General features: G+C 46.4%; 1 protein-coding gene across 1 annotated transcript in view; it reads right to left on the bottom strand.

The window, feature by feature from the left end:
- The window catches only part of tmem145 (transmembrane protein 145), a gene marked incomplete at its 5' end in the record, with an annotated part of 144,936 nt that overhangs the window by 46,338 nt on the left and 82,618 nt on the right, over positions 1-15,980 (bottom strand). Inside the window, 2 exons of the mRNA XM_084308291.1 lie at positions 4,950-5,021; positions 5,597-5,681. Of these exons, the coding sequence (XP_084164417.1) occupies positions 4,950-5,021; positions 5,597-5,681 (157 nt within the window). The remainder of the gene's footprint in view (positions 1-4,949; positions 5,022-5,596; positions 5,682-15,980) is intronic.

Below are 15,980 nucleotides of genomic sequence, written 5' to 3'. Positions count from 1 at the left end.
CATGAAAGGGGGGGGGGTCGTTTTTTGATGCTTTGATCGTCACCAACGGCATACGTTGTGGAGTAACGTTACACACACACACGTTGCGATCGAGGTGAAATCATGGTTGGATCAAAACAGGGTTTGATGTCATTTAGTCCTTACCTTCACTAGGAGGTACCCCAAAAAGAATATTCCAATTGTCTGATCGCAAGTCCAAGTATTGGTGTCCATTGTGTCGCCAACATAATCGACCACAACAGATGCATCGGGGGGGCATTTGACGCTTCTCAATGTGATCGGGATACCCGCTCGACTCGCCTGACAAAGAAAAGTGCGCCCGGAGACATTTGAACATCGCACAGACCAAGATATAAGGTTTCAAAGGGTGCTCGATACTGCCACCTGGGAGGATGCGGCCGGTATTGCACTTTGGCATTCTCAGGATGATTCCCCATGTTAACCCCGAGTCTGTGTGCCTGTAATGAATAGAAATATTGAATAAAAGAAATAACGATGAAAATCTGACTATACTCGGGTCTGGTGCAGAACGGGTGGCGAGATAACACGACTATCCTCGGGTCTGGCGCTGATTGAGTTGAAGAGGTTAAAAACGGCCAATATCAGCCTGATATATGTAGAGATCTGGTGTTATGGAGGGCCAGGAGAAATATGGAATGTTTTTATTTATGGGAATAAAGTCTGAAAGAATTGGCTCCATTTCTGATGATATGGTCTAAGCTAGGGTGATCAAACGTCCTCTTTTGCCCGGACATGTCCTCTTTTCACGCCTTGTCTGGGGTGTCAGTTTTATTTTTTTTATACATTCATGAAAATTTTCGGGTTTCAAAGACCTACGGTGCGTAAAAAGACGCTCGCCTGACATATCGTCATGTAACTCAAGAACAGGCGGAAAATGCAACCTCGAGCCGCTAGACGCTCGCAAAGTGCCGCGACTTGCGTGCGTTCAGCGCACGGGCATGACGGCCCAACGCGGTACCCCACCTGTTATTTTTAAACATTTTAAAAAAGCTGTGCAAGGTGAGAGTTCGTCTGCAAAGTTTACCGAATTCTTTGTTAGACCCAGGAAAACAGAGGATGCTGTAAATGCGTTTATACAATGGCATGCAAATTTCTTGATTATGATTGGCTGAAACACTTCTTTCAGACGTTGTTATTTCTCATAACACACTCCACGTGATCCCAGAACCCGCCCACAACCGAATAACTTTTTTTCCTAATCACTCCGCCGTTCGTGTTTTTATGAATGAAACCAAGATGGCGGACAATAATCTTTATGAATGGATGTATATTGATATCATCATAACGACTCATTCAAAAACGTTAAAGTCACGTGGAATGTGTTAGTTGCTTACACAATGTTGAATTATGTAATTGGTTGGTCATGACTCATTGTAAAACAAAATATAAATTGCGGGAAGTGTGTTGTTAGATGGCATTCGTTGTAGATAACATTTTCAATCAATCAATCAATCAAATAACAACGGCTAACTTCACTGTTAGATGGCATGCTTTGTAGCAACCTATGTATAGATGTAGCACTGTTTATCTGTATGTCATGATGCATTGAAAATGGGGGACCCTGATGTAAACAAGACGAAAGTCTTTCTCTGGTCTGCATCCCCTTAACAATTGTGTGTATTGAGCTGTACTGTATTGTACCCATTCTGCAATCTGTTAATACAATTTTCAAACAATCAATCAATCAAATAACAACCGGTAACTTCACTGTTAGATGGCATGCTTTGTAGCAACCTGCCTCTGCAAAAGGACACTGTCGCACGAAGCGATTTCACTGGATGTCCCGGACACAATGGAAGTATGGATATATTCGTAACGAATAATTTAAAAAAGATACCGTTAACACTTTGAGCGCCAGGCCGTGTTTTCCTTTTTACCCGCTGAATGCCACCATCGGCGCCAAAGTTAACGTTAATATCGCCTAATCTATGTTTTAAATTATGGCTATGTGTCTAATCTGCCCATCGCATTATCAAAGACTATTTTCCAGTCAGTGCTGTCAAGGCAGATTGTTTTTTTATCGCGTCGTTTCCGTTTCAGAGCATTTAGAAAAGCACCCGTTTTCAGATAAAAAACAGTTCATTCTGGAGCATTCTATGAAAATCGTCTTTTACTGGAATATTCCACAACGTTGATATTCGTCGGCCTTTTTATGAATCGTTTTCAAATAAACGCTAGATGATCAATATTATACGTGCACGCAAGCACATTCGAGCCGCGCACGGATAATCGCCCCGTTGATTTCCTCTCGGACTTTTACAGTGAAACCGAAAGCGGACATTTCACAAAACAGCTTATAACTTCATCAAACTTACTCTGATTATCCTAACACTGATAACATAGAGTCCTTACCTGACATCAGATGGTATCCAACTGGTATATTCCAATTCCTGATCACCATTCGAAAAAATCGATAAGTGTAGGGATCCAACGCGATACAGTAGAACTCCATGATCAGCGGGGATCTGAGGTTCCAGAATGAACTGTGGTAACCCCGGCTGGATCAGTGGACTGGAAAATGTGGAGTACCGGATTTTTTTCCCCATTCATTTTCATTGAGTCCATTCCAAAATCACTTATGTCATCTGGGAGACGACAGGGGGCGCTTTTTTCCACAATGATCGCCGGCGCCGCTCGGCTATACTCGGGTAGGCTCGGGTGATGCAATATGATTTCAGATCGCTAAAAAAAAAAAGATTTCCGAGAAATCTCGTGAGTGGCTTTCAACCACCTATAAAAAAACACAAGATATCTCATGAGTGGCACGGAAAGTGTTAACTGGAATATGTTAGTTGTTTACACAATGTTGGATTATGTAATTGGTTTGTCATGACCCATTGTCAAAACAATAATACATTGCAGGATTTATATGAAGTTTGTTGTTAGATGGCATGCTTTGAAGCACAGCATCTGCTTCTAGACACGGAGGCAATTTAAAAAAGAAATTGACCTACTTTTTTTGCGGATGGTTTTGTGAATAAATCTCCATTATGCTTCAATTACTGTGTGTTTATTGTATAGCAATACGGTTGGATGAATTCGGCCATTGTATAAAAGACATTACATCACTTGAAGTCGTGTGTTATACAAATTAGATCATGCGACCCCCCTAGGCATGATCTAATTCGTATAACACACTCCTGCGCATGATGTAATGCTTAATTGCATTTCATACAGCTACAGATCCATGGATTGGAAAAAAGACATTTCCAGACTCTGACACTGCCAAAATGTTTAGTAGCCTTATATTTCGTTCATGGTGCCTCCAAATGTTTTTGGTTTGATTTATATAATAAACATAGGTAATTCTTGTGCCATTGAGATTTGTCAGAGATCATTTTAGGCATATTAAAACATGTTGATTGTTGAGTAACTTTGGTTTGGTGTGTCTTTGGTTATAGAGAGATATTATTGTTATATAAAATAATATTTAATAATCATTTTCTATCTATACAGAGGAGGCATACTTTAAATATAGTATAACAATAAGGCATATTTGAGTAAACTTTGAGTATCATTATGTATCTCGAGGCTGGGGCCAGCATGTCCTCTTTTTTGGAAATCTAAATATGGTCACCCTAGTCTAAGCATACCCTCAGCTGGTGGTCTGCTAGACTGGTTTTGAGTTGTGTGTAATAACTCTTTAAAGTATGAGTGACGTCAACTTCTCGAGAGTTGTTCATGTTTTTTTCAAGTCGTTGTATGATGCTTTGAAATGTCTCCGGGTTCACTCCAGCCAGCGTCTGGCTAGCTTGGTTTAAGGATTAGCAATCATATAGAAGTTGTTTTCCTGAATTGTCTTCCAGCTTTTGGGTATTTTTCCCAATATCGGCTAATACACATGAGAGAGTAGAATAAAAATGTCCAGTACTGTCCATGGTGCTGATGCAACTGTCTGATGTAGGCATCATACTGTTTGTGTGTGAATTGTTAGGTTTCTACACAACTTTGCCATTCTTAATAATAAATAATAGGCTTCACTATCAGGTCACAATTCATTAATATAGACTTAACCAAAGTGTCATCATTAAAATATACAGTAAATAAGTATCCATGGTAGTCTTTTCAACATATAAACCTACATAATATTGAACTACCATATTCAATATGAATCCATTGTTGCATTAAAAAGTTATTGTTGGGCCAGCCAATAAAAACCAAATGCCTGGCCAGATACTTTCCTCTGGCACCGGGTCTGATCAGCAATCAGATGTACTGGTCGATCCCTAATTTTGAGGTTGTACAAGGTTTGCTTGTATGTGTAATTTGATTATTAAAAACAACCTAGATTTTGAGTTATGTCAGATTTAGAAAGTTCCAAAAAGCTAACTTTTCAACTAAGTGAAACTCTTCCAAGACTGAATATGAATATATATGAAGGCAACTATAGTTAAGAGTTTAGATGGGATTACAGTTTAGAGAGAAAAGAGAACATTTCTCCTTCACTTCTCCTGTGCATTTCATTCAAGACAGGTCCTGGTATTTGCACCAGTGACCTGGAGATTATAAGCTTACTGTACGTCTCTCACCATTAGGCTACTGCTGCACTCTAACTTAGACCGTTATCACATTTACATGGAGCTCTTCCCCCCCACCCAACCTCTCCAGGCTGTCTTGTAAACGTTGGCAAGCTCTGATTCACAGCACCAGGAATAATACTAAAGAAAAAAGGAGTGCACAGTCACAGAAACATGAGAACGCACTCCTATCCCATCATTAAGATATGTTGATTTATAATGCATGTGACAAAAAGGCACCCGATTCCTCCCGCCCTCTCTCAAATGACGAGATAGATCAGTTCTCGCACAGAGAGAGAGAGAGAGAGAGAGAGAGGGAGACAGAGAGAGAGACAGAGAGACAGAGAGACAGAGAGAGAGAGACAGAGAGAGAGACAGAGAGACAGAGAGACAGAGAGAGATAGCACTTACAGGCAAAGTAGCAGGAGACGATGAAGACCAGGGCGAAGACGACCAGGAACGTGATGTCTGTCTCCAGGATCCCTGAGATGGGGGGGGGGGGGGGGGGGAGAGAGGGGAGGGAGAGGGGGAGAGAGATGGAGTGATGGGGAAAAGATAGGTAGAGAGATTAAGGGATGGGGAAAGAGAGGGAGAGGCGGAGAGAGATGGAAAGATGGTGACAGGAGAGAGAGAGAGAGAGAGAGAGTGAGAGAGAGAGAGAGAATGTAGAGTGAGAGAGAGAGAGAGAGAGAGAGAGAGAGAGAGAGAGAGAGAGAGAGAGAGAATGTAGAGTGAGTGGGCGGTGAAAAGTGGCGGGAATGTGACAAGGATATTAGATTAGGTGTTATACAAAGTGAGAGAGAGAGAGAGAGAGAGAGAGAGAACACAGGAGGAATAATTCAGTTAGAGACGTGGCCACCTCCACCACAATGTCTCTTTTCCTTTTCATCCCTTCCTCTCTCTTTCTTCGTCTATCATCATTAATTCATTCAGCCGTCTCTTCATCATTGCAATTTGTTCAGTTCACTGTGTTTTATTGGCCGCACTAATTGGTGTTAACTCGTGCCGTCTGCAAATTGTTCTATAATCTCTCTCTCTGTCTGTGTAATCACTCTTACCAAACTCATCCGCGGAGAAATGTTGTGTCCAGAACGACTGGCCGTTGGTCAGCTTCATCTCATACTCCAGCTGCAAGCCATCACCCTAGGAGAGGAGAGGAAGACAGAGAGAGAGAGAGAGAGAGAGGGAGGGAGAGAGGGAGAGATAGAGAGAGAGAGAGAGAGATAGAGGGAAAGAAAGAAAGGGAGAGAGAGAGAGAGAGAGAGAGAGAGAGAGAGAGAGAGAGAGAGAGAGAGAGAGAGAGAGAGAACATGTTAAAACATGTCAACTAAAAACAGTCAGTAGAGACACAAAAATATCACGGCATCTTCATAAAAACAACACACACACCCACACACTCACCCGCACACACCCACACACGCACACACACACACCCACACCCACACACACACACACACACACACACACACACACACACGCACACACACACACCCACAAACACCCCAACAAACCCCAAAAACTTCCTTCAGCACATAAAAACCACTTGACCTTCAAATGCATATGTTCAGCCCCTCCTCCCCCACAGTACACATTGCATTCCCCAATCCCCAAGCATTCACGAACGCATCAACATTATGTCTCAGTGAGAAATACATGAACTCTAATCTAAGGCGTGCAGAAATCATACCCCTCAGCATAGGCACAGACTGATTCCTACGGGTCAGCCAAATGGCTAACTTAGCCTGCCCGTAAACAAAGTTCAGTAAAACGCTCACAACCTTGTTACGTAATGAATATTTTTGGCCAAGGATGAAACTCTCCACACAGAACATCACCCCCAGCTTCACACACAACCCTTTTAGGAACCACAACACCCTATTGATCCTTTGACACTTCAGGAAAACATGGGTTACAGTCTCAGATACTCCGCAAAAGGGGCACCCATCACCCACCCCTGGATCCACCCGAGCCAGGAACCGATTCGTTGCCAACACCCCATGCGCTATCCTCCACTGTAGGTCCCCTGACCTCTTAGGCAGTGGCTGTTTGTAAAAAAAACTCCACCTAAAGCTAGCAGTGCTGCCATCACCCAGCACCCCCTGCCACTGATGCTGCCTGACGTCCTGCAGGGACCTGATGTTTCTGACCTTCATGCATGTTATGTACAGAGCCTTCCCACATGCCAGGCTAAACTGTCCCAAGCTGGGGGTGGAAAAGGACAGTAACCCTCCCCCCTCCTGCCAGACCCCATTCTCTGCGGATACCTGCAATGCAGGGAACTCCAGCACCTGCCCTCCCTGTGGCATCACTCTGCGGTCTCTGACATAGTCCGGCAGAACCCCCAGCACTTCCCTGATAAACCTTTCCAGCAGTCTCAGAGATGTTATTCCAGTCTGAAGCGAAAGCTCCTGAGGGGTCTTCCACTCCCCTCTCTCTGGCGACAGTAAATGTGAAAGTTTTCCGATGCCCCCTCTCATGAGCCGCTGTCTCAGGGTGACAGAACACACCGCCTCTAGGGGGAACAAAGTGTTATAGAAAAGAGGCTCCTCCCATACCCACGGTCCTTGTGCCTCATCCTCCACCCGAGTCTTTCTCAGCAGCCGACAAGCCCTCAGCACCGACAGGTAGAAATCCGAGACCCCCACAGTGTTCAACTCCTCCAGCTCCATCAGGAACAACTGCAGGTCCAGCCCTAAACCACCAGCCTTCCGCAGCAGTGCACATGCTGGCCCCCTCCAGCATATTCCTGTACTGTATTGCAACTTCTGTGCTGCCTGGAGCCTGAAAGCATTCATCCTGCTCTCTAGGTCGATAAGGCCTTGTCCTCCTTCCTGAACCGGCAAATAAAGGACTGCGGCCCTCAGCCAGTGATGTCCGGACCAGAAAAAGTCCACCAGCTTCCTCTGGATATCTGCCAGGAAGCCTCTGGGGGGGTTAAGAACAGCCAGCCGATGCCACAGGGATGAAGCCACCAGGTTATTCACTATGAGCACCCTCCCTCTATAGGATATCTGCGCTAGCAGCTAATTCCACCTTGACAACCTAGCCACCATTGACTGTGCTACTCCCTCCCAATTTTTACTGACCCACCCCTCTGATCCCAGATATACCCCTAAAAGCTTGAGGCCATTCATACCCCACTGTAGCCCCCCCGGTAACTGTGGTAATGTCAGGCCCCTCCATGCCCCACACTGCAGTGCCTCACTCTTACCCCAGTTCACCCTCGCTGAAGCTGCTCTCGCATACATCTCAAGGCTATTCTCTATGGCTCTTACATCCTCCCCATCCCTGACAAATATGGTCAAGTCATCCGCGTAGGCAGACAGACATATTGGCCTGTCGATCCCCAACTCGGGTGAACCCACACCCTTCAACCTCTTCCTCAACAAACACAGAAAAGGCTCAATGGCCAAAGTGTAGAGCTGACCTGACAGTGGGCAGCCCTGGCGGATCCCCCTCCCCACCTGGACTGGCCTGCTCAGGCCCCCACCCACTTTTATCAGACAGGAGGCCCCATTGTATAACATTTTTACAATTGACATAAAACTCTCCCCAAACCCAAACCCGGCAAGAACATTATACAGATACCCATGGTCCACCCTGTCAAACGCCTTCTCTTGATCAATAGAGATGACTCCAAAGTTCATATTGTGTTGCCTTGACAGGTCCAACATTTCCCTTATTAAAAACAAATTGTCTGTCATTGAACGCCCAGGCACACCATATGACTGGTCCTGGTGCACCACAGACTCAAGGTGCATGTTAAGCCTGTTGGCCAGGCACTTTGCAACCAACTTGTAGTCCGCTGAAAGAATCGCCACAGGTCTCCAGTTCCTGAGCTCACTGAGGTCCCCCTTCTTCGGCAGTAGAGCCAGAACTGCCCGCTGGCAGCTCAACGGCAGCTCCCCCACCTCGATGCATTCGCGCAAGACACGAAAAGATCCTGTCCAATAGTGTCCCAGAATCCTTTGTAAAAGTCCACAGGCAGACCATCTACCCCTGGGGCGCGACCAGGAGTCATCTGGGAGACTGCCTTCGACAGCTCCCCAAACGTTAAAGGAGTATCCAGTTCAGTCCTCTGTTCCTGAGAGAGACGAGGGAGATCCCTCAGTAATGTGTCCGTAGACACAGGGTCACATTGTTCAGCACCATACAACACAGAATAAAACCGCACAGCCTCTGCCCGCATCTCCCCGATCACAGACGTGACGTGTCCATTGGGTAGACGCAGACAGTGCATTTGTTTTTCCTCACATTTTTTCCTTTCCAGGCCAAAGAAAAAAGAGCTAGGAGCATCCATCTCTCTCAGCATGGTGAACCTAGCCCTCACAAGCGCACCCCTTGCTCTGTCCTGGAGGAAAACCCCCAAGTCCCTACGTAGCTCTGACAGATTCTCCCGGAGCCCCCCACTGTCACCCCCCACTAGCTCAACCTCCACTTGCAGAGAGAGAGAGAGAGAGAGAGAGAGAGAGAGAGAGAGAGAGAGAGAGAAGAGAGAGAGAGAGAGAGAGAGAGAGAGAGAGAGAGAGAGAGAGAGAGAGAGAGAGAGAGAGAGAGAGAGAGAGAGAGAGAGAGAGAGAGAGAGAGAGAGAGAGAGAGAGAGAGGGCAATCAGAGCACAAAGAGCTCATTTCACAGACAGGAGTTCAAAGCCTATGGAGTTTGGGCTTGTAGTAGTAAAGCAACCGAAAGATATATATATATATATTGTGGCAGATATCACCCCCCCCCCTCTCATTGATATGTGAAGGACGGGAGATATTATTGCCACGGAAGGAGTAGAAACAATTAGGTAGCTGATTAGTACTGATAGAACATCATTAGTTCACCGACATCTCACGTGCACACACCCCAGACACACACACACTACAAATACACTAGGTTAGTCAGAAGTAAGTTGAGTGGAGGTGAGGTTGGAGTTGTGTATTGAGAGAGAGAGAGAGAGAGAGAGAGAGAGAGATTGTTATATTCAGAGTTTTGTGAGGTGAGAGGCAGTGAGAGGAGAGCTGAAGGTGAGAAGGTGTTCCTTGTGTACTGACCCTGGACCGGACGACTACTCTGAGTATTGAACAATCCCTTCTTTTTGTACGAGAGCCTGTTTTTTATTTAGACCATCGGACTGTATTACGACCATTCTCTTTGCCTATCGAACTGAATTCTACCCATAATCAATACATATTTGTTGAATCTAGAGGTTGTATGTATGGTTGTAACTAACTGTAACTGTCCTCTACTGCTCCCATGACTGCATATATATCTGTGTCCACTGGAGGGCGCTATAGGCGGAGCTTCTACTGTCTATGCCAGGTTGGGAGTATATAAGCCTTGGTTCCCTCCTTCTCTTTCTTCTCCCCACATCTGCCTCTCCCGGAGAGGAGATCACATGAGCTGCTGTGTTATGAATCAATGTGAATGAATAAACCGCTGCCAGCAGAGCAAGGCCAAAGATCGAAACCATGCCTCTTGTACATATTATTGTCGCCCCATTGCCAATTCTGTTAACAGGTTATGGGCCCAGATCTCGCAGGGGCGAAATAATAAGGGTAGCTAGCTTAGCTGAAGTGTAGGCCAGAGTAGCACCGGGAGTACCGCGTGGCTAGATACTAGGCCTACGGAACTTAAGCTACACCAACCACCTACCACCAAGAAGGAGGATGGCGACCAAGGGAAGGAGCAAATGGCCCTCATTTAATGGAAAAGCGGAGGGATATGAGCTCTGGGAAGAGCACATGCTATGTTGCATGCACGGCGCGGGACTCAAGGCGGTGATCTTGGCGGCCCCCGCGGGGCCACTGACGGCGGAGGACCAAGCCCAAGACGACAAGCTTAATGCGGACGCATACTGTGAGTTGGCGCCGCTGCTCGACGATACGTGCTTGGGGCTAATATTCCGCGACACAAAGGACAAAGGCAGAGAAAGCCTGGGAGTGTTGAGGGAGCATTACATCGGACGGGGAAGGCCCCGAGTAGTGTCCCTCTACGTAACATTAACGGCTCTGAAGAAGGGGCACACAGAGACGATGACAGAATACATCATCCGAGCTGAGCAGATCATGACGGCGCTCAAGAGTGCAGGAGAGGCACCAGGTGAGGGGCTAATGATGGCGATGGTGATGAGAGGACTACCGGAGTTGTACAGGCCGTTACTGGTTACCCACAGTTCAACGGACATGACATAGGGGCAGTTCAAAGCCAAGCTGCGGAACTTTGAGGCCTCAGAGGATATCCACCCAGACGCCGCGGAAGCGGGGGGGATAGCACTGAAAGCCCGAGCAACACCGAGGGAGAAGGCCAGGCCCACGACGTAGCTGACGTGTTGGCGATGCGGAGAGAACGGGCATCAGAGGGATAACTGCAACAAGACGGTCTGGTGCAACTTCTGCAGATCATCGGGGCACACAGACAAAGAGTGCCGAAAGAAACGAGACCAGAGCGCCCGATACGCACATGGGCAAGATGTCGGCCATGGACAAGATGGCGGCGACGGACGAGGCCGAGGCTACGGACAAGATGGCGGCGATGGACGAGATCGCGGCCGCGGCCAAGATGGCGACTGTGGACGAGATGGCGACTACAGACAAGATGGCGGCGACGGAGATCGTGAGACGAGTCGAGATGACGCCCGGAGAGCGGCAGGACGAGAGGATTTCGTTTTCGGGGGCGCGGACTACGGGCGTCACCCGGCCAACACAGCACCGGCAGTTCCCGAGGAGGGGACTGATCGTGGACACAGGTGTGTCGTCCCACATCATCAACGACAGGAACAGTTTCAAGAACTTCGATAAATCCTTCGAGCCGGAGGGACACAGCATGGAGCTGGCAGACGGGAAGCGCACCTACGGGTTGGCGCAAGGGAGAGGAGACGCACAGGTACGCCTTATAGACAGTAAGGGACGCCAGTGTACAGTGACGTTAAAGGACGCTCTATATATACCCTCGTTCCCACAAGAACTATTCTCAGTAAAATCTGCTACTGCTAACGGCGCCGAAGTGTTCTTCAGTGAAGGTAAAGATGTTCTTGTAGAACGATTGATTGATTGATTGAAAACTTTATTAACAGATTGCAGAATGGGTACAATACAGTACAGCTCAATACACACAATTGTTAAGGGGATGCAGACCAGAGAAAGACTTTCGAGATGGTACACGGTTTAACATCGACGTATATGGGAGAATGTATTACCTACAAACGGAGTGCAATAATAATGACAAATGTAATGTGACTGTCAGTCATGACATCCAGACGTGGCATGACATTATGGGTCATTGTAATCACAAGGATTTACTAAAGCTGCAAGCAGTGACAGACAGTATGCACATTAAAGGTGAAAAGCATAGACCTGACAAAGAATGTGAAGTTTGCATAAGGGGGAAGTTTACTCAAACAAGGAACAGGGACCCCACGGAGAAGGTAAAGAGACCACTGGAGCTAGTTAACACCGACCTAGCCGGTCCAGTAAGGAACAAGTCCATAGGTGGCTTTAACTATGTACAGTCCTTTACAGATGTTGGTATAGGCGTAGTGTTCGTCTATTTCCTTAAAGCAAAGAGTGATGCACTCCAAGCCACGGAAAAGTTCCTTGCCGATGTAGCCCCCTATGGGGACATAAAATGTTTGAGGTCAGACAACGGGACAGAGTTTACGAACATAGAGTTCCAATCACTGCTGAGAAAGAACAGGATCAGACACGAGACGTCATGTCCCTACTCCCCACATCAGAACGGGGTAGCAGAGAGGGAATGGCGCACCCTTTTTGAAATGGCCAGGTGTAAGCTAGACGATAGTAACATACCGAAGAGCCTGTGGCATTACGCGGTACAAGAAGCCGCTTACACCAGAAACACACGGGCACCACCCCATATACAGCAATGACAGGGAAAATATGTAATCTAGCCAGAATGCACAAATTCGGATAAGTGTGCTATGCTTACCAGCAGGACAGAGGCAAGCTTGAGTCCAGATGTGAAAAAGGGCTCTTTGTAGGACACGACAGAGGGAGCCCAGCACTCCTAGTCTACTATCCCGGTAAAGGGAAGGTGCAAAAGCACAGACTAGTGAAATTTGTCACCAAGACAACGTGCGAAATCGAGACACAGACAGAGGAGCCATGGCTGGACTCTGGGGTAAGGTATGGGGGGACAGAGACACCCCCGCCTAGCGTACTGAGCACAGGCGTGCAAGTAGACAGCCAGCCACCCCCAGAGGGCGATGACGAGGAGCACCCGAGGGTGACGTCAAGTGCCCCAAGCAGTGGGAGGTATCCCTCAAGGGAACACAAACCCCCAAAATATCTGATAGATTATGCCCGGAGAGGAAGTGACGAGGATGACAGTACACTCGCCAATATTGATTACTGCTACAGAGTGGTGTGTGGCGTGCCTCAGTCTTTTAAGGAAGCCATAGTGTCCCCAGAGTCGAGCAAGTGGGAGAGAGCGATGGACGAGGAGATGAGGTTCTTAGAGGACAACCACACTTTTACTCTCACACAATTGCCAGAGGGCAGACAGACAGTGGGAGGAAAATGGGTGTACTCAATCAAGGAAGGGATCGAAGGCCACGAAAAGTACAAAACGAGATTTGTAGCTAAGGGTTTCAGTCAGAGGGAGGGGATAGACTATGGTGAAACATTTTCCCCCACCGCCAACCTGACCAGTGTAAGGGTAGTGGTTCAGAAAGCAGCTGAGGACAATCTGATTCTACATCAGATGGATGTGAAGACAGCCTATCTGCACGCACCCATAGATAGGGAGATATATATGGAACAACCTGAAGGTTACGAAAAGAAAGGGGGAAAGCTAGTGTGCAAGCTAGAAAAATCCATTTACGGCCTGAAACAGTCTGGGCGAAATTGGAACGAGATGCTTCACACATGCCTCATCAAGGATCACTTCCTACAGAATCCAGTAGACCCCTGTGTTTACTCAAGGGAGTCAAAAGAGTCAGGAAAAGTGATAATCGTCATTTGGGTGGATGATTTGATCATCGCAGCAGACAACACTAGGAACCTAGATCAGGTGAAAGGTATGCTCTCCACCAGATTCAAAATGAAAGACCTTGGCAGGTTAAAGCATTTCCTAGGCATGGACTTTGAGCAGTCGGCCAATTGTGTAACAGTATCCCAGAAGAGATATGTGAAAAAGATCCTGAAACGTTTTGACATGCAGGAATATAGAACCAGGGAAACACCATGTGATCAGAAACTTGATTACCAGGAGGATGCTCAGAAACTGACAGATGTAAAAATGTACAGGGAAGCCGTGGGTAGCCTCATCTACTTAACAACATGTACCCGCCCTGACCTATGTTTTGTAGTGAGTAAGTTGTCACAGCATTTTGCTGATCCCACATAGGAACACTGGATTACGGTAAAACATGTTTTTTGTTATCTCAAAGGTACAGTAGATAAACTACTTTGTTTCAGAAAAAGCAGGGAAGGCTTAGGGCTTAAAGCCTACAGTGATGCAGACTTGGCTGCTGACATCACAGATAGAAGGAGTACTACAGGATACTGTGTTAGTTTAAACACAAACAGCTCATGGAAAACAAAGAAGCAGCCCACAGTGGCACTGTCAACTTGTGAAGCCGAATACATGGCTCTGGCCATGACGATACAGGAGTGTATTTATCTAGAACAACTGCTCGGAGGGATGGATAACTATGTATATAAGAAGACTGTTGTTTATGAGGACAACCAGGGTACTATTGCCATTGCGAGAAACCCTGTGTGCTGACAGAGGTGTAAGCATATGGACATAAAGTACCATTTCATCAGATCTGTCATCAGAGAAGAAAGGATGACACTGGTTTATTGTCCAACAGATGACATGGTAGCAGACGCTATGACGAAGCCTGCTTCAAAATTCAAAATCGAAACTGAGGAGATTTGCAGAGGTCATGTTTGGTGTGTAAATATTGACTGCCATACTCTTTTTGATGTTCTAAGACTGTGTTATTTTCTTTGTAAATTGTTTTGATGAGTTCATACAGTGTGCTAAGCAACCATAAGTGGGAGTGTTGAATCTAGAGGTTGTATGTATGGTTGTAACTAACTGTAACTGTCCTCTACTGCTCCCATGACTGCATATATATGTGTCCACTGGAGGGCGCTATAGGCGGAGCTTCTACTGTCTACGCCAGGTTGGGAGTATATAAGCCTTGGTTCCCTCCTTCTCTTTCTTCTCCCCACATCTGCCTCTCCCGGAGAGGAGATCACATGAGCTGCTGTGTTATGAATCAATGTGAATGAATAAACCGCTGCCAGCAGAGCAAGGCCAAAGATAGAAACCATGCCTCTTGTACATATTATTGTCGCCCCATAGCCAATTCTGTTAACAATATTCTTATTGATTGATATTGCTCTTGTGTGGCATTCGAATTTGTTTGTATTTGAACGAGTCTGAACACCACCAGGCTCGTCACAATATATATTATATATATATATATACATGATATATATAGGGAGAGAGGGAGAGAGAGATATAGAGAGAAAGAGAGAAAAGAGAGAGAGAGAGAGAGAGAGAGAGAGAGAGAGAGAGAGAGAGAGAGAGAGAGAGAGAGAGACTTTGAGAGAGAGAGAGAGAGAGAGAGAGAGAGACTTTGATTTAATTTGGCCCAGACTCCATCTCAGTCCCTCTATCAAAGGGTGAGGACCATGGAGCTACACTGTCACTAAATCAATACGGACACAAAGAGCAAAGAGTCAGAGGCAGAGATGAAGAGAGCGATGAAAGAGAGAGTGAGTGTGCAGACAAGAGAGAGAGAGAGACTGGGATGAAGAGAGGACGAGTTTTAACAAGCCATTGTTGAGAAATTGTGACATCTATACAGTCACACGTGACGTACAACCAGTAGCCTAAAATCAATACAGACACATTTTATAAATTATCTATCTACTGTAGCTACTGTAATACATCCACACACGCATGCACGCACGCACGCACACACACACACACACACACACACACACACACACACACACACACACACACACACACACACACACACACACACACACACACACACACACACACACACACACACACACACACACACACACACACACACACACACACACACACACACAAAATAGTTCAGCTCCTCAATTTCATAGAGGGCTGGCTCCCTTATAAGATCCCTCCAAGTCCTTCACTGACAGATAATATTGGAAATCCAATCGAAGCCTTGCTCTCACCAGAGAGGGAGAAACAGACAGGCAGGCAGAAACAGAGGGTTACGGACAGAGAGGGAGAGAGAGTAGAAAAGGCCTTGGAGGGAAAGCCACTATGAAGAAGGTTAAAGGACCACACCAACATTTTGGGAAATGTATCGTCTTCTCCAGAGAGAGACAAGAAGATAGTGTGGCAGATATTACCCCCCGTCTCATGGATATGTGAAGGACGGGAGATACGAGTGCCACGGGAGGAGTGGAAGCAATTAGGTAGC

Source organism: Notolepis coatsorum, assembly GCF_963971535.1.
Source record: "Notolepis coatsorum genome assembly, chromosome: 2".
NCBI lineage: Eukaryota > Metazoa > Chordata > Actinopteri > Aulopiformes > Paralepididae > Notolepis > Notolepis coatsorum.
The sequence above is the reverse complement of the archived record's forward strand: the minus strand, read 5'-3'. Positions and strand labels throughout refer to the sequence as shown.